This window comes from Notolepis coatsorum (genome assembly GCF_963971535.1).
Source record: "Notolepis coatsorum genome assembly, chromosome: 14".
NCBI classification, from domain to species: domain Eukaryota; kingdom Metazoa; phylum Chordata; class Actinopteri; order Aulopiformes; family Paralepididae; genus Notolepis; species Notolepis coatsorum.
Window position 1 is genome coordinate 94,810,283 of NC_140178.1, and position 19,278 is coordinate 94,829,560.

The 19,278-nt window shown below is 48.1% G+C and overlaps 1 protein-coding gene across 1 annotated transcript in view; it reads left to right on the forward strand.

The window, feature by feature from the left end:
* grapa (GRB2 related adaptor protein a) overlaps positions 1–19,278 on the forward strand; it is a 176,676-nt gene that overhangs the window by 49,346 nt on the left and 108,052 nt on the right. Inside the window, 1 exon segment of the mRNA XM_084328763.1 lies at positions 7,924–8,043. Within this exon segment, the coding sequence (XP_084184889.1) occupies positions 7,924–8,043 (120 nt within the window).

Consider the following 19,278-nt stretch of genomic DNA (forward strand, 5'->3'; position numbering starts at 1 on the left):
AGGACACGGGACTGGTCTGGTCGCGCTGGTCCAGGTCAGTTAACCCGTTGTCCGCCGGGGATGCAGATCTGCTGTTCTGGTACCCTGAGGGACTTGTGCTTTTTTCGGGGGGAAAAATGCCGGGTCGGTCCGGGTGTCACAGGGTTAGGCGTTATGGAGACCCTTTGTTGGGTACATGTTGTACTCTGCACTATCGTAATGGCTTACGGCCATACCAACCTGTACACGCCCGATCTCGTCCGATCTCGGTAGCTAAGCAGGTTTGGTCCTGGTTAGTACTTGGTTGGGAGACTGCCTGGGAATACCAAGTGCGGTGTGCTTAGGGCTGGTTCTCCATTCTTTTCGCTCCTCTCTCACGCGTGGCGAAGAGGGGGCTGTTGGGGTGGTCTTGGACCTCCTCTGGTAACCCTGTGCTTCCCGTGCCGCCGGGCCCGGTCCGAAGTAAAGTTTCGTTGATACCGTAGGCCTGGGATAACCCTTTTTTGAAAACTGAAACGCTTGTACTGCGGTATAGCCGGTGTATACCCGCAGGTGTGTTTTGGAGTTTTTTCTTGAGGGGTTATAGGAACAACCACCGTCTGTACCGAGAGGGTGGTTGATTCCCTGGTGTGTTGGAGCAGAGTCAACTCCCGGGTTACCCGGTTGAGTGTGCCCCTGCACGTTCATGACGTCTGCCAATCATGTCAGCCTTCTCTGCCTCGACCCCTCTGGGTGGTTTTTTTTTAATGGAGGCTTTGTCATGGTGATCAACAGCGCCAGCATACACCCCTTCCGCCGGGGGGGGTGTTTTCAGCTAACTCCTTTGGTGCCTGTCTCGTCCGCAGTGCTCCAGGCTCAGGTTACAGCCTGCTGCCTGGTTTCCCCAGTGCGCTGCCTGCTTCCGTTGGTTAACCTTTTTGAGTGCTTACGGCCATGCTGACTGCCTGTTCTGCAGGGTCAGTGTGCCAGGCGGTGTGCTATTGGGGGGAAAGGGCCCGCTCTTGGAGGGGCCTTATCCGAATACGCGGGCGATGTGGGGGGCGGTGTCACTAAGTGACCACCTGGTGGGGTCTTGATGCCTGGCGTCATTGACCTCTCCGGGCCCCCTTTTTTCCAGGGGATCCAGTCCCTTCAGTGGGTCTGGGTCTTCCTTCGCGCTCCGCTGCTATGGCCTTGCCACGGGGTTGGGTTTGCTCTTGACCCCGTGATTTTGGGGGCAGTAACGAGGTTTGTTCCTTCCGTTCGTTCCCGGGTGGCATGCGGGTTGTGCGTGTGTGTAGTCGTGGGGTCAAGCCACGGTCTGCTCACCCTGTGCGTTGAGTTGCTTGAGTTCCTCTTCGCACGGTCGGATCCGTCTCCCTCCTGTAAGCCTCCAATAGGGGGGGTATCCTCCATTAAGGAGGGTCGGGGGGCTCGGTCCTCCCCGGTCTGATGGTTGTGGGGGGCCTCAGCGGGGTACATTTGTCGGGCTATGGCTCCCGCTCAGCTCCTGTTGTGCAACTGGTGCTGAGCGAAGCCATAACGAAACAGAACGTAAGGTTATGTATATAACCAAGTTCTGTGAGTTATGGTGCGCTCAGCACCAGGACACCGCTGCGGCCCTTGATCTCGCCTTATGGTGAAAGTTTGGGAAGGAGGCGAGTAGGTGACCACACTCCTGCTTATGAAGGTAAGCGGATGGGGGTGTGGCCAGACGAATGTTGGGATGTAAAGGTACATGGTGGAATTTTTTATTCAGTGCTCGTGCACGAAGTGAAGTACAGTGCAACTGGTGCTGAGCGCACCATAACTCACAGAACTTGGTTATATACATAACCTTACGTTTCTGACGGTGAACAGCCTTGGCAAAAAACTTTTATTTTGCTCATAATCTCACACACATACAAAAACCCTCAATGAACAGTTTTGCACGCATTCATTTGACAGTTATTGAGAGTAAACGGTTTTGAATATGGCCACCAGTGATGTCAGACATTGAATCCTTGTGCTGTGTTAATTACAGCTCCATAAAATGATGTAGCGTAGCAGTACCTTATCTTATAGGGACTGGCCTGCTACCTTATCATTTCATGGAACTGTAATTAACACAACACAATGATTCAATGTCCCCGATGACATCACTGGTGGCCATATTCAAAACCGTTTACTCTCAATAACTTTCAACTGAGTACAGGCAGTGGGTCTGGTGGGTCTATATCCAGGCAGCTCATCAGAGAGTACAGACAGTGGGTCTGGTGGGTTTAAACTTTATATCCAGGCAGCTCATCAGAGAGTACAGGAGTCTGGTGGTCTATATCCAGGCAGCTCATCAGAGAGTACAGGAGTCTGGTGGTTTATATCCAGGCAGCTCATCAGAGAGTACAGGAGTCTGGTGGTTTATATCCAGGCAGCTCATCAGAGAGTACAGGAGTCTGGTGGGTTTATATCCAGGCAGCTCATCAGAGAGTACAGGAGTCTGGTGGTTTATATCCAGGCAGCTCATCAGAGAGTACAGACCTGGGTCTGGTGGGTTTATATCGTAGGGGTGTAACGGTACACAAAAACCACGGTTCGGTACGTACCTCGGTTTTGAAGTCACGGTTCGGTACGGGTTTTCGGTACAGTGGGGAAAGTTTGGCTTTCCATGTTCCACTCAGTGTGCAGTAACTAATTGTACTTGTAGGGCTGTCAACAAATATTCTGTATTGAAATTAATAATCGACTTGTAAAGAAAAGAAAAAATTATAATAATTATATTAGATTGTGAAAAAAACAGCCATGGTGGGCGGTCGTCAGTGGTTAATATACCGTTGTATTCGTTCGGTACACACTAACTACAGCCGTTCGGTACGGTACGGTACACACTGAAACGGTTTCGGTTCGGTACGGATATGTGTACCTTTACACCCCTAATATCCAGGCAGCTCATCAGAGAGTACAGGCAGTGGGTCTGGTGGGTTTATATCCAGGCAGCTCATCAGAGAGTACAGGCAGTGGGTCTGGTGGGTTTATATCCAGGCAGCTCATCAGAGAGTACAGGCAGTGGGTCTGGTGGGTTTATATCCAGGCAGCTCATCAGAGAGTACAGGCAGTGGGTCTGGTGGGTTTATATCCAGGCAGCTCATCAGAGAGTACAGGCAGTGGGTCTGGTGGGTTTATATCCAGGCAGCTCATCAGTAGCTCTGCTGCGTTTCTAGCTCTGATGTGGACATCTGTATGCCGGCATAAGGCTGGCTCTCCCAGGAATATACTCACTCACTGCCTTACGTAATCACACACACGATACCAAGCTGTTTGTGTGAATATATATGTGTGTGTGTGTGTGTGTGTGTGTGTGTGTGTGTGTGTGTGTGTGTGTGTGTGTGTGTGTGTGTGTGTGTGTGTGTGTGTGTGTGTGTGTGTGTGTGTGTGTGTGTGTGTGTGTGTGTGTGTGTGTGTGTGTGTGTGTGTGTGTGTGTGTGTGTGTGTGTACAGTGTAGTTGCTGGTACTTAGTGTATCTCTATCAGAGATTCATCACCTGGCTCCTTCTTTCATTTAGATGGATGACAACTCACGCAGTACAACATGGATAGCTGATGAATAATCTGGAGTTGCTACTTGTCTGTCTCTGTCTGTCTGTCTGTCTGTCTGTCCTGTCTGTCTGTCTGTCTGTCTGTCTGTCTGTCTGTCTGTCTGTCTGTCTGTCTGTCTGTCTGTCTGTCTGTCTGTCTGTCTGTCTGTCTGTCTGTCTGTCTGTCTGTCTGTCTGTCTCTGTCTGTCTGTCTGTCTGTCTGTCTGTCTGTCTGTCTGTCTGTCTGTCTGTCTGTCTGTCTGTCTGTCTGTCTGTCTGTCTGTCTGTCTGTCTGTCTGTCTGTCTGTCTGTCTGTCTGTCTGTCTGTCTGTCTGTCTGTCTGTCTGTCTGTCTGTCTGTCTGTCTGTCTGTCTGTCTGTCTGTCTGTCTGTCTGTCTGTCTGTCTGTCTGTCTGTCTGTCTGTCTGTCTGTCTGTCTGTCTGTCTGTCTGTCTGTCTGTCTGTCTGTCTGTCTGTCTGTCTGTCTGTCTGTCTGTCTGTCTGTCTGTCTGTCTGTCTGTCTGTCTGTCTGTCTGTCTGTCTGTCTGTCTGTCTGTCTGTCTGTCTGTCTGTCTGTCTGTCTGTCTGTCTGTCTGTCTGTCTGTCTGTCTGTCTGTCTGTCTGTCTGTCTGTCTGTCTGTCTGTCTGTCTGTCTGTCTGTCTGTCTGTCTGTCTGTCTGTCTGTCTGTCTGTCTGTCTGTCTGTCTGTCTGTCTGTCTGTCTGTCTGTCTGTCTGTCTGTCTGTCTGTCTGTCTGTCTGTCTGTCTGTCTGTCTGTCTGTCTGTCTGTCTGTCTGTCTGTCTGTCTGTCTGTCTGTCTGTCTGTCTGTCTGTCTGTCTGTCTGTCTGTCTGTCTGTCTGTCTGTCTGTCTGTCTGTCTGTCTGTCTGTCTGTCTGTCTGTCTGTCTGTCTGTCTGTCTGTCTGTCTGTCTGTCTGTCTGTCTGTCTGTCTGTCTGTCTGTCTGTCTGTCTGTCTGTCTGTCTGTCTGTCTGTCTGTCTGTCTGTCTGTCTGTCTGTCTGTCTGTCTGTCTGTCTGTCTGTCTGTCTGTCTGTCTGTCTGTCTGTCTGTCTGTCTGTCTGTCTGTCTGTCTGTCTGTCTGTCTGTCTGTCTGTCTGTCTGTCTGTCTGTCTGTCTGTCTGTCTGTCTGTCTGTCTGTCTGTCTGTCTGTCTGTCTGTCTGTCTGTCTGTCTGTCTGTCTGTCTGTCTGTCTGTCTGTCTGTCTGTCTGTCTGTCTGTCTGTCTGTCTGTCTGTCTGTCTGTCTGTCTGTCTGTCTGTCTGTCTGTCTGTCTGTCTGTCTGTCTGTCTGTCTGTCTGTCTGTCTGTCTGTCTGTCTGTCTGTCTGTCTGTCTGTCTGTCTGTCTGTCTGTCTGTCTGTCTGTCTGTCTGTCTGTCTGTCTGTCTGTCTGTCTGTCTGTCTGTCTGTCTGTCTGTCTGTCTGTCTGTCTGTCTGTCTGTCTGTCTGTCTGTCTGTCTGTCTGTCTGTCTGTCTGTCTGTCTGTCTGTCTGTCTGTCTGTCTGTCTGTCTGTCTGTCTGTCTGTCTGTCTGTCTGTCTGTCTGTCTGTCTGTCTGTCTGTCTGTCTGTCTGTCTGTCTGTCTGTCTGTCTGTCTGTCTGTCTGTCTGTCTGTCTGTCTGTCTGTCTGTCTGTCTGTCTGTCTGTCTGTCTGTCTGTCTGTCTGTCTGTCTGTCTGTCTGTCTGTCTGTCTGTCTGTCTGTCTGTCTGTCTGTCTGTCTGTCTGTCTGTCTGTCTGTCTGTCTGTCTGTCTGTCTGTCTGTCTGTCTGTCTGTCTGTCTGTCTGTCTGTCTGTCTGTCTGTCTGTCTGTCTGTCTGTCTGTCTGTCTGTCTGTCTGTCTGTCTGTCTGTCTGTCTGTCTGTCTGTCTGTCTGTCTGTCTGTCTGTCTGTCTGTCTGTCTGTCTGTCTGTCTGTCTGTCTGTCTGTCTGTCTGTCTGTCTGTCTGTCTGTCTGTCTGTCTGTCTGTCTGTCTGTCTGTCTGTCTGTCTGTCTGTCTGTCTGTCTGTCTGTCTGTCTGTCTGTCTGTCTGTCTGTCTGTCTGTCTGTCTGTCTGTCTTTCGGTCTGTTAGTCTGTCTGTCTGTCTGTCTGTCTATCTGTCTATGCACTGGGCATATCATTGGGTCAAAAGGTAGGCACATAAAAAATGTAAATAAAAAGGGGGGGGGGGATTACAGGGCCAACCTCAACATATCTGATTGAAAATAGCCCCTACGTTCACCCAGGTGTCTCCCATTTGCAGACATGCCCACTTCATGCTAATCCCATGTAGTTTTGTGGCAACACCATGCAGTTTTCTGCATGTAGTACAAATGTATTATTTCTGCCTACTGTAAAACTTTAAGCCTGGGCTTTTATTTGCTTCAATCACTGAACTCACCGCGCCTTTATTTGGGACAGGCATCTATATGATTCAAATATATTATATATATATATATATATATATATATATATATATATATATATATATATATATATATATATATATATATATATATATATATATATATATATATATATATTAAAATGGTGTATTTGTATATTTCTGCATACTGTGGTCACAGTCTTGGAATTCCATGAGTTGGGTATGACTGGAAAACCAAGACTCTGTCATGTCAATGTCGTGAGACCATTTCTTATTTAAAACTTGATCTCACTATATAAAACAACCCATTGTGATTTCTAGGATAGGGGAGAACGGGGGACGTTGTCACACTTTTTACTCTAGTGTGAATTGCTCATAATCAAAACATCTTTCAATAGTCATTCCTACATTAAATTGAAGCTTAAGATGTTTGCTTGAAATGTGTATCCCTCTCATTTCCCAACGTATTGTAACAAAGAGTTAATCACCTATCAAAGACACTCTGACACATTGTGACAACCAACCCGATCATGGGGATGGTTGTCACACACTATGGGGTTGGTTGTCACCATGTGTTTTAATGGGAAAATCTTAAAAAGAAGACAAGAAGGCAGAACTAAATTTGAAAGTTTAATTGCATTGACAAGTTGACAAATACATCTTAATGCATCTTAACATGAACATAAACAGGAAACACATATTTAGGCCATCCTATATAACAAAATAAGAACACAATAAATCGGCCTAACAACATGAATGAATGAATGAATGAATGAATGAATGAATGAATGAATGAATGAATGAATGAATGAATGAATGAATGAATGAGAATGAATGAATGAATGAATGAATGAATGAATGAATGAATGAATGAATGAATGAATGAATGAATGAATGAATGAATGAATGAATGAAAACTTTATTTAACAGATTGCAGAATGGGTACAATACATACAATCTTCTCATACAGAGCATCCCACCAATGGAACTCAATTCCTCAAACAATTAGAGTGTCCACATCATACCATTCATTCAAGTGCAGGGTTAGGGAATGGCTCATTGAAAACCAGAACTGTCAACACTGAGGTGTCTGTGTGTGTATGTGTGTGTGTGGATATGGACGGTGCGTCTGTCCTTGTGTCCATGACTGTATTGTGACCTGTATCCCTACTATATCTATGTGCTTTTGTTGTGTTTTTATTCTAATGTTATTTATCTTGATTTTATTCTGTTTTTATTGCTAACCCTTTTTTTACACAGGATTTTAGCCTGTACCTTCTGGCAGGGGGACTGCCAATGGAAATTAGCCTTTTGGCTAAAATTGGGTGCATTTACATTTGTAAAATGTTTTATTAATGTACACTGTCCCCCTTGAACAAATAAAGTAAACCTAACCTAACCTAAGAGTACGGCTCAATACACACAATTGTTAAGGGGATGCAGACCAGAGAAAGACGTTTGTCTTGTTTACATCAGGGTCCCCCATTTTCAATTCGTAGTTGTAACATGTGACAACCAACCCCAAATAAAATGTGACGACCAACCCCAACTGGAATGTCTTGATAGCATCAAGGCTAACAGCCATCTAACAACTAGTTAGCTAGCTAACAACAATCTAAACTATATAGCTATCCCTTCACACTTTGTAAGGGTAATAATTGTTTCATTATAAACCAATTGTGTAAAAGCCTAGAAGAAAAATACTGAGGAGCGGAATATTTACAAATGGACAATGTAGGTGAACTCTGACCCCAATTCTGGACATTTAAATACCAAAGTATGGGAGACAGGATCCTCTGGTGGTGAAATATAATGAATGTGACAACCTACCTGTGTGACAACGTCCCCCGTTCTCCCCTAATCACAGCCTAATAAGAAAAATATATATATTATACAGAAGGTGCAATTCAGTGAGTTTTTCCAATTTGACTATGGAACACAGTGGAGGAATTAGATGGGGAAAATCACAAAGTCTCTGTCTATCTCTCTCTTCCCTTTTCTGTTTCTATATCTGTAACCCCCCCTCTCTTTCTCCAGCTGGTTTGCAGGTCGTATCTCTCGAGGTGTGGCAGAGAGCAGACTCAAGCAGAGGGAGTGTGGAGCTTTCCTGGTCAGAGAGAGTGAGAGCGCTCCTGGGGAGTTCTCCATGTCTGTCAGGTAAGACACTCAGAGGGGTGGATGATGAAGGGTGGAGGGGGGATGATGATGATGGATGAAGGGTGGATGGTGATGTGTGGAGAGTGGATGAGGTGTTAAAGGTGAAAGGTTGAGGATGAGGGTTGATGATGATATGTGGAGGGTGGAGGATGAGGGGATGATCTGCAGCCCTGTAGATTTTTTTTTCTTTTTTCTTTTTTTTTTTCTCCCATCCCACTGTTAGTCGTTATGCCAATTCCCAACCCCCTTCCTGGTTGTTGCGCACCCCCCCCTGCTGTTGGTCCGGGAGGCCGGAGACTGTCACATGTTTTCCTCCAACACATGTGCAGCCAGCCGGCAGCCAGCCTGGCAGCGCAGATTTTCACCGGGAGAGTGTAACGTGTGGAAGGTCGCACTACCTCTCTCCAGATCCTACCCTCGCTGTGCAGGCGACCCGACCGAACTGTAGGGGTCGCTGTCCACAACGCCCAGGACCCACCCACGGCTTCCCTCCCCCTAACTCAGCCAAACGAGTTAGTATAGCGATCAGCCCAAGCCAAGGCAATGCTGACTCTCCGGGAGTCGAGACCGCAGCCTCTTTCATTGGTGACAAGCACAATCTCCGCTACGCCACCTGACCGCCCGCAGCCCTGTAGCTTGATGTGAGCTCATCCTCTCTGACATACGCTTGTGTCTGGAGCTGGAGATGGGACTGGAGGTTATTGGCTATACTTTCTGCAGCTTTGTGCTGGGGGTCTGGCTGGGGTCTGGCTGGGGTCTGGGTGGGTCTGAGCGCTGGGGTCTGGCTGGGTCTGGCTGGGGTCTGGGTGGGTCTGAGCGCTGGGGTCTGGCTGGGTCTGAGGGCTGGGGTCTGGCTGGGGTCTGGGTGGGTCTGAGCGCTGGGGTCTGGCTGGGTCTGGCTGGGGTCTGGGTGGGTCTGAGCGCTGGGGTCTGGCTGGGGTCTGGCTGGGGTCTGGGTGGGTCTGAGCGCTGGGGTCTGGCTGGGGTCTGGCTGGGGTCTGGGTGGGTCTGAGCGCTGGGGTCTGGCTGGGTCTGAGCGCTGGGGTCTGGCTGGGGTCTGGCTGGGGTCTGGGTGGGTCTGAGCGCTGGGGTCTGGCTGGGGTCTGGCTGGGGTCTGGCTGGGTCTGAGCGCTGGGGTCTGGCTGGGGTCTGGCTGGGGTCTGGCTGGGGTCTGGGTGGGTCTGAGCGCTGGGGTCTGGCTGGGGTCTGGCTGGGGTCTGGCTGGGGTCTGGCTGGGGTCTGGCTGGGGTCTGGCTGGGGTCTGGCTGGGTCTGAGCGCTGGGGTCTGGCTGGGTCTGGCTGGGGTCTGGCTGGGGTCTGGCTGGGGTCTGGCTGGGGTCTGGGTGGGTCTGAGCACTGGGGTCTCGCTGGGGTCTGGCTGGGTCTGAGCGCTGGGGTCTGGCTGGGTCTGAGCGCTGGGGTCTGGCTGGGTCTGAGCGCTGGGGTCTGGCTGGGGTCTGGCTGGGGTCTGGCTGGGGTCTGGGTGGGTCTGAGCGCTGGGGTCTGGCTGGGGTCTGGCTGGGGTCTGGCTGGGGTCTGGGTGGGTCTGAGCGCTGGGGTCTGGTGTGTGTGTGTGTGTGTGTGTGTGTGTGTGTGTGTGTGTGTGTGTGTGTGTGTGTGTGTGTGTGTGTGTGTGTGTGTGTGTGTGTGTGTGTGTGTGTGTGTGTGTGTGTGTGTGTGTGTGTGTGTGTGTGTGTGTGTGTGTGTGTGTGTGTGTGCGTGCGTGCGTGCGTGCGTGCGTGTGTATCCACTCTGCTCTATGGAGCAGAATCCTGGACCCGATACCGCCGGCACATCACCAACCTGGAGGCCTTCCACATCCGTTGCCTATACAATGGATCCTCGGCCTGACCTGGGAAGATCGAGTCCCCCACACAGACATCCTCAACAACACCAACTCAATCTGTATGGCCGCAGCTGTGGCCAAAAAACATCTTCGCTGGATAGGGCACACCATACGTATGTATGCCTGACCACCGCCTGCCCCGCCAAGTCCTCTAGGGTAGGCCAACTGAGAGGAGCAAAGCGGGCTGCTGGAGGCCAAAAGAGATGCTTTAAGGACTACACCAGGGACCTGCTAAAGTGTGCAAACATCAACAACACGCAGCTTGAAACTCTGGCACTCGACAGATCAGCCTGGCAAGTCACTTGTGCCACTGCAGTTTCCCAAATACACCAAACCAACCAAGACCGAAGATCTGAGAGGCGCACACAACGACACCAGCGGGCGGCTGGCATCCCCCAGGTATCTGGCTTCCCTTGCGCCATCTGCGGACGGGTGTGCGGCTCAAGGGTCGGACTCAACGCCCACGAGAAGTGGCACCAGCGGCAGCGTCGCTAACCCCCCCCCCCCCCCCCCCCACACGCCTCACCCCATCCCTGGAGCAAGCGTCATCATTCATCGAACACAATGGACATCTAAGAGAGAGAGTGTGTGTGTGTGTGTGTGTGTGTGTGTGTGTGTGTGTGTGTGTGTGTGTGTGTGTGTGTGTGTGTGTGTGTGTGTGTGTGTGTGTGTGTGTGTGTGTGTGTGTGTGTGTGTGTGTGTGTGTGTGGAGAGGAAAGAGAGAGAGGAGAGGAAAGAGAGGAGAGGAGAGGGAAGAGAGCGAAAAGATGAGAGGAAAGAAGGAAAGAGAGAGAGGAGATGAGAGGGGCGAAAAGATGAGAGGAAAGAAGGAAAGAGAGAGAGGAGAGGAGATGAGAGGGGAGGAGAGGAAATAGAGAGAGGATAGGAGAGGGGGGAGCAAATAGAGAGGGGAGGAGAGAGAAAGAGGAGAGAGAGGAGAGGAGGGGAGAGGAGAGAGAGAAGAGGAGAGGAAATAGAGAGAGAGGAGAGGAGTGGAGTGCAGAGGACATGGAAGCAAGAGGAGAGAGGAGAGGAAAGAGAGAGAGAGGAGAGGAAAGAGAGAGAGGAGATGAGTGGAGAGGAGATATAAGAAAAGGAGAGGTGAAAGGAGGCTCATCTAATGTTAACTAAACATAATGTGGCTGAAGGGGAAATTCCACTGCAAAGCTACATTAAATCACTAATTCACCAGAAAGAGGCGCACCTGATTAGTTGTCTGAGTGGCTGATTGATCTCTGCTCAGAAACACAATGCGGTAATTCAGCCAGACTGTTGACGCTACCCTCTACCCTTTCCATTTTGAAGAACTACAATGTAATTATGAATACCACTTCCGCCCGCGCCTCACTCCTGCGTACTTGACTCAGTCGCAGGTTTTTAATAAAGGCTTGCTGGCGGTGCGCATAAGGCATATAATAAAGGCATAACTGTTAGATTATTGAATTTCTCAGTGTTAAACTAAGACGCTCAAGATATAGCACTGAATGGCACAGGAAGTCCTTCCATTCCGACAGCCATCAGACTTTATAATGCAACACTGTGCCTCACTGCATCACTGAGCACAGGGTGACAGTACTATCTTCCTGGACTTTTACTTTTACATAGTACAATTTTACACTTACTGTATATTCCTGTATATTTTTACTGTATATTTTATATTAGAATGTATTACAGGAAATGTATCCCGGACCGTATTTTATTCTTAGGCTTATTTTTATTCTTATTCGTGACTTTTGTTTTTGTCTACCTAAATGTTTACTGTTTACTGTGAGAGATTTGTAGTGGCAAATTTCCCTCGGGATGAATAAAGTATTTCCATTCTATTCTATTCTATTTCTCTAACGAATGCATCTATTTCAGTCGCAAGTCAGACAGGCGCGTGCTGCTCGCTCATAATGGAGTAGATACTGTAGGCGCAGAGAGGCGGCTCTGTCACTGACTGAGGGAAGCACGCACACAATACACACATACTCACACATCGTAATAACGAAGCCACATTTTTGCTCCCCCGCAGCTCACCTGGAGAAGGTGTTAGGTGGGGGAGGGGTTAGGTGTGTTGCATTGTGGGTACAGTAGTCCTGCATGCGTCGTTAAGAGAAACGGCTCCAAGCCTTTGAAGCTCTGCGACTGCAGCTCTAAACAAGTGATTGTGGTATCATCTTGGTTAATCAAATCAAATCAAATCAAATTTATTTATAGGGCCCGACAACACACGTTAATGTCCCCATGGGCCGTACAGGTCTTCTTTAAACAAGTCAAGAAGACAACATAACAATAAGTCAAGAACAGAACAAGAACACCATAGGGTCCAAACATTTTTTAGATGAATGCAAATAAATGAAAGAATGCAAGCACTCCCAGACATACCCCACGCGAAGGTAAGGAAAAACTCACTAAAACCTAACAATAGGGAAAAAAGCTCCACAGGCAATGTGGAGGAGAGAAACCTTAGAAGGGCCGTTCAAGGGGGGATCTCCCTTCTTAGATGTCGGTGATAGTAGTGTTGCAGACGGACAGTTGGTAAGCATGCACTCATGTGTGTAGTGAAACACAGATGAGTGCATGCAATAGCAACTGTACATTTTGAAAAATTAAAGATAGAGTTGATAGCGGATCTATTTGAAGCACAGGGGCGGCGCAAGAGGGTCACGTCCTCCCCGTCTTAGTCACGGGACATTCAGCACTCCGGTCGTTGCTCAGGGACAGCCGGAGACAGGGGGAAGGGGGGGTGGCACAGAGAGGGTCGCGAACTCCCCGACATCATCGCGGGACATCCGGCACTCCGGTCACCACTACGAAACCTCCGAAGACAGGGGGGCACGCAGAGGGGGTCGCAATCTCCCGGCCTTCGTCACGGGACGTCCAACACTCCGGTCAACACTCCAGGACAGCAAGTCATAGGAAGACAGGGAGACGGGACAGGCGTTAGACAGCTCATGAGATTGTAGTAGGCGGACATAGCAATAGATACAAGTGGTAGGCATATATGTGAATGGAGTAGATATATGAAGTAAGCGTATTATGTGAATAGAATAGAAGTACTTAACCCAGCAATGAAACCGCGTTGACTGTTAATCTGTTAACAGTCTGTTAATCAGTTGACAGGACCACGGACAGACGGCGGTGAATAACTGATCCAATGCCTCGGAGGTGCATGTAGAGCAGTCACTACAAGCTTGGCCAAGACCCCGAGGCATCCATCACCTTGGTCAGCGCCAGGAGACGGGTACTCAGAGAGAAGGGGGAGGGAGAGGGGGGGGGGGGGGGAGAGGGGGGGGGGGGGGGAAGAGTTAGAGAGTTCCCATGTTTGTGGTGCTGCAAAGGAGCAGACATGTAGTACCCTGTAGTGCCATGTAGTACCCCGTAGTGCCATGTAGTACCCTATAGTACCCCATAGTGCCATGTAGTACCCCGTAGTATCCTGTAGTACCCTGTAGTGCCATGTAGTACCCTGTGGTGCCATGTAGTACCCTGTAGTGCCATGTAGAGCTGTGTAAGCCATGTAGTACCCTGTAATGCCATGCAGTACCAAGTAGTACTCTGTGGTACCATGTAGTACCCTGTACCCTAACTAAACTACCCTATAGTAAACTACCCAGTGGTACCATGTAGTACCCTGTACCATAACTAAACTACACAGATTAATCTAAAGGTCAGTCCCCGACCAGGTGAGATCAAGGTAGGTTGAAGGAGAGAGAGAAAAGATGAGTCTTAAGCAGGGATTTAAAAGCTTCGACAGAGCAGGCGCCCCTGATGACGGCAGGTAATTTGTTCCACAGGTAGGGAGCGCGGTAGACAAAGGCTCTGTGGCCGGCGGATTTCTTTTTAACCCTAGGGGTCGATAGAAGCCCCGCATTTTGTGAGCGCAGAGCACGAGCGGGCGAGTATCGGGAGATGAGATCAGATAGATAGAGCGGTGCAAGCCCATTTAAAATTTTGTAGGTGAGGAGTAGCACTTTAAAGTCAGAGCGGGCTTGGATAGGAAGCCAATGTAGGGCGGACAAAACTGGTGTGATGTGATCAAATTTTCTAGTTCTAGTTAGTATCCGTGCAGCCGCATTTTGCACGAGTTGAAGATTTTTGATGCTTGAATTAGGTAAGCCTGAAAAAAGTGCATTACAGTAGTCCAGACGTGATGAGACAAAAGCATGAATCAGGGTTTCAGCATCAGCCAGAGTTAAAATGGGGCGTATTTTTGCGATATTACGAAGATGGAAGAATGCAATTTTGGTGACGTTTTTTATATGTGCATTAAATGAGAGGGAGGAATCAAAAATGACTCCGAGGTTTTTTATGGTGGAGCTCTGGGATACATGACAGGTATCAAAGTTGAGGGAGATGTCCTGAAACAGGCCTCTGTGGTTTGGGGGGCCAACAATTAACATCTCAGTTTTATCTGCATTAAGGAGTAGAAAGTTTTGCGACATCCATTTTTTGACGGCAAGCAAGCAGGCCTCAAGGTTTTGTAGTTGGGAGGAATCATTTGGCTTAATAGGTATATATAATTGGGTGTCATCAGCGTAAAAATGAAAGTTTATGCCAAATTTGCGTATGATATCGCCGAGGGGTAGCATGTAAATCGAAAATAGCAAAGGGCCCAGGACAGAGCCTTGTGGGACACCACATTGCACTGGGAGGGTCTCAGATGTTAAATCATTATAGACCACGCAGTGTGTTCTATCAGTTAAATAGGATTTAAACCAAGCTAGTGCGAGACCCCGAATGCCAACATGGTTCTCAAGCCGACCTAGAAGAATCGAGTGATCGATAGTGTCAAAGGCTGCACTGAGATCAAGTAATAAGAGCACAGAGGTGAGGTTTGAGTCAAGAGAGAGCAGTAAGTCATTTGTGACTTTGGTAACCGCCGTTTCGGTGGAGTGTAAGGCTCTAAAGCCAGATTGAAATGATTCATTAAGATTATTGTTTGATAAATGGTCAGTAAGTTGCGTTGCGACGATCCGTTCTAACACTTTGGATAGGAATGGGAGATTGGAGATAGGTCTGTAATTTTTCAAGATTAGAGGGTCGAGGTTCGGTTTTTTAAGTAATGGTTTAATGACGGCTGATTTAAAGGCCAGGGGCACCACGCCAGTAGACAAAGAGGTGTTGAAGATATTGAGTAGGGCAGGGCCTAGAGTTGGGAAGAGTTTTTTGATGAGAGTTGCTGGGAGAGGGTCAAACAGACAGGTTGAAGGTTTAGCCGCGCCAACCAGTTTAGAGAGGGCACTAAGTGAGACGTTTTCAAGGCAGCATAGCGTATGACTGGAATCAAAGTCAGGGGGGATGCCCGTCAAAGGTTGGGAGGGACTCTGATTGTTGAGTAAAGCAACAATTTCATCTCTAATGAGGTCAATTTTCTTGGTAAAAAATGTCATGAATTCGTTAGCCGAGAACGCATGGTTTAGGGCACTTGGTTGTTTCTGCGTAAGTTTTGCAACTGTGTCAAACAGAAACTTTGAGTTGTTTTTGTTTTCATTTATGAGCCTGGAAAAATAAGAGGTTTTGGCAAGTGAGAGTGCCTTTTTGTAGTTACGTAAACTATCATTCCAGGCAAGGCGGAATACTTCGAGTTTGGTCGAACGCCATTTATGTTCAAGTTTGCGACAAGCCTTTTTAAAGGAGCGCGTTTCCTCCGTAAACCAGGGAGTTAGTTTTTGCGGAGCACGTTTAATTTTAGGTTTAAGGGGAGCGACAATGTCGAGGGTGCTACGAAGGGCGGCATTAAGTTTGTCTGTAAAGAGATCAAGGGGGCCAGAGTAAGAGAGGAAGGGAGAGAGGGTGTCTGGTAGGCAGTTAACTAGAATTGGGACAGTTGTGGCGTTAATACGACGGCTCATGTAGGATTCTACACTGTCTGGGCGAGAAACCGTCAGATCAATTTGAAATTTGATGAGGTAGTGGTCTGAGAGAGCAGGAACATAGGGGGAGACGGTCAAATTTGACACAGTGAGACCGCGGGCTAGGACTAGGTCAAGGGTGTTCCCACCACTGTGAGTGGGTTGGTCAACGATTTGAATGAGACCGACAGAGTCAATGATGTCGGTAAAAGCCTTATTTAGGGGATCTAGAGTTTTATTGGAATGAATGTTAAAATCACCAACAATTAAAATGTTATCTGAGCGCATAACAAGCTCAGAGATGAAAGTTGAAAATTCATCTAGGAAGAGGGTGTAAGGGCCTGGGGGGCGGTATAGGACAGCCATTACAAAGGATGCAGTGGAGGTAGGAATCAGACCGCCACACTTTCTGTTGGGTGGAGAGGGATGCAACAGGAGCACCTCAAACGAGGAAAACTTACAGTTTGCGTCGGATGTAAAGTTGTGCTTAGAGTCATAAATTAGAGCAACTCCGCCTCCTTTCTTGGAGGTGCGTGCGATGTGGGAGCTACTAAAATTAGGGGGTGAGGCCTCGTTTAAGGGCAGAAAATCATTAGGTTTAAGCCATGTCTCAGTGAGGCCAAATAGGTCGAGACTATGGTCTGTTATCAGTTCATTTACCAAAAGAGCTTTGGTTGGCAGAGAGCGGATGTTGATAAGGCCAACCTTCACGCACTCTGTATATTTAGCAGCGCGGTTTTCAGCCATGCGGGTAGGTTTAATCGCAATTAAGTTGGCATGGTTTATCGCACAAGGACGAGCTGGGTAAAGCGGAGCGTAACGGGATATTCTAGTTTTGATTGGGTATACAGGTTTAGGGGTAGAGATAGAAAGAGAGGAGTGGGGAGCCTGGTGGAGGAGGGACCGAGCAAGAAAGGTATAAGGATTGGCAGGGTCCATCAGTTTAGCATGACTAGCAGGCTCGCTAAGAGCCTGCACCCTGGCATGCTTGTGGGGTGGCTGTCAGCCCGAAGCTATAATCTTGTCTATATTGCGAGATAAGAGAGAGGCGCCTTGCATGTTAGGATGCACGCCGTCCTTTCTCAGCAAGCCAGGGTGCCCCCAGAAAGAGGACCAATTATCCACGAACCCTAAGCCCTGTTCTTTACAGTATTTTTCCAGCCATCGGTGTAGAGAAGCTGTCCTACTCACGAACTCATCATCATGCCGGTTTACAGGCAGGGGGCCAGAGAAGATTACTCGATGCCGACTCATCTTTCTGGCGAGGTCAGAAAGCCTAACTATGTTGATCTTTGTGACCTCAGAGACTTTCATCCTACAGTCATTATTTCCGACGTGTATAACAATATGGTCGAATTTATCTTCAGTGGGTGTGATACGTGGGTTACCTTTTGCCTTGACTATGCTATTCGCCAGAAATCTCAGGTTGGCTTCAATGTCGGTAGCTCTGGCTCCCCCATAACATTTGATCTCGGCTGGCTTGTCTAGCAAAATATGCCGGGTGATGGAGTCGCCAATCACAAGGACGGAACGACGGGGTTGCAGTGGAACCGGCTGCGTACTTGGACCGGAACCCGCAACACGTGTAAAATCATGTTGCGGAGCAGGTGCTGTTGAGGCCGAGGCCGGGCGGTTACACTGCCGCTTCGTAGTGGGCGCAAAGGCCTTGTCCTGAGCACTATGTCTGGGACTCTCCAGACGAGAAGACCCCGCTAGAGGCTCCTCAGAAAAGCCTATAGTGTCCAAGACGTCTAAAGCTGACTGTTTTCCTGACTCAAGTTCAAGGACACGACTCTCTAACAGAGTTAACCTTTCTAGGAGAGAGGGACAGACAGGACAGACAGAACACATAGCCATGCTTACACCAGGTAGAGCAGGAACAAATAAAGATACGAAGTACTATGGATCAACTGCTAAAGGCTATGTGTATGAAGCCGATTGAAGGTTTAGCTAATGAGCTAAAACCAGTGGGTCGAGTAAGTTGACAAGCTAACAAGGCAAGACCAGAAAATGCAGGTACAAAGGAGTGGCCTGCTAGAGGAGGGCAGGTGAGGGGCAGTAGATACTCTAGTGCACTCGGTTGCCTCCTCGAATAAACTCCAGCAGGAAAACTCCAAGTCTTTGTCTGTCTTAGTCGGTCGCCGGCGCTCTGCTGGCGCTTCGATAGACTACACTTAAATCCCTATTGGCTGATTGGACTAATTACCACAGGCTGCTCAAGTCAAACCCAATGGGGTTGCACAGAGCCTGATTGATTAACAACAAACAATTATCAAAATATACAATGGATTGAGTACTAACTTACATTACTCAGCAAGAACACAGTGAAGTCAGCTCAGGTTAATAAGACATAGATTGAAAAGTATCCGCTCGATTTGTACAAGTGATGGTTTATTTGGAAGGTATGTACTTTCCTATCATGTAAAGAAGATTGAAGATTCCTGAATAAGACCTAATGTCTGTGCCTGGTCATTCTCTCTCCATCAGCTTCCCTCTCTCTTTCTCCCCAGGTACCAAAGTAACCCCCTCCACTGTGTTTGGTAGGAAAGGAATTTTTGTCCAACAAGTGAGGAGTGTGACGGATCTGGAGAGACGTGGCTCTAGGATGCATAGAGACCAGGAGGGGACAGTGATGTATAGGCTGATGGGTGAGGATAAGAGATGAGGAGGGGACAGTGATGTATAGGCTGATGGGTGAGGATAAGAGACGAGGAGGGGACAGTGATGTATAGTCTGATGGGTGAGGATAAGAGACGAGGAGGGGACAGTGATGTATAGGCTGATGGGTGAGGATAAGAGATGAGGAGGAGACAGTGATGTATAGGCTGATGGGTGAGGATAAGAGATGAGGAGGGGACAGTGATGTATAGGCTGATGGGTGAGGATAAGAGATGAGGAGGAGACAGTGATGTATAGGCTGATGGGTGAGGATAAGAGATGAGGAGGGGACAGTGATGTATAGGCTGATGGGTGAGGATAAGAGATGAGGAGGAGACAGTGATGTATAGGCTGATGGGTGAGGATAAGAGATGAGGAGGGGACAGTGATGTATAGGCTGATGGGTGAGGATAAGAGATGAGGAGGAGACAGTGATGTATAGACTGATGGGTGAGGATAAGAGATGAGGAGGAGACAGTGATGTATAGGCTGATGGGTGAGGATAAGAGATGAGGAGGAGACAGTGATGTATAGTAGTAGTAGTAGTAGTAGTAGTAGTAGTAGTAGTAGTAGGAGTAGTAGTAGTAGTAGTAGTAGTAGTAGTAGTAGTAGTAGGAGTAGTTTATTCAGTCATCTTCTCACACAATACAATATACACCATCATTTAACAATATTTGATTTTACAGTGACTGAAAAGGTACAGACTGAAGCATAATGCGTATATATGCCTGTCCTATATTCTTAACAAAAATTAAGACTCCAAAACAGTATTCTAAAAGAAAATAGTATTATTCACCCTTGTAGTTTTCAAAAATAGCTTTACAAACCATTTTCTTAAAAACCAAAAGCGAATGACTCATTCTTAACTGTATATCAGCATTGTTCCACAAGTTT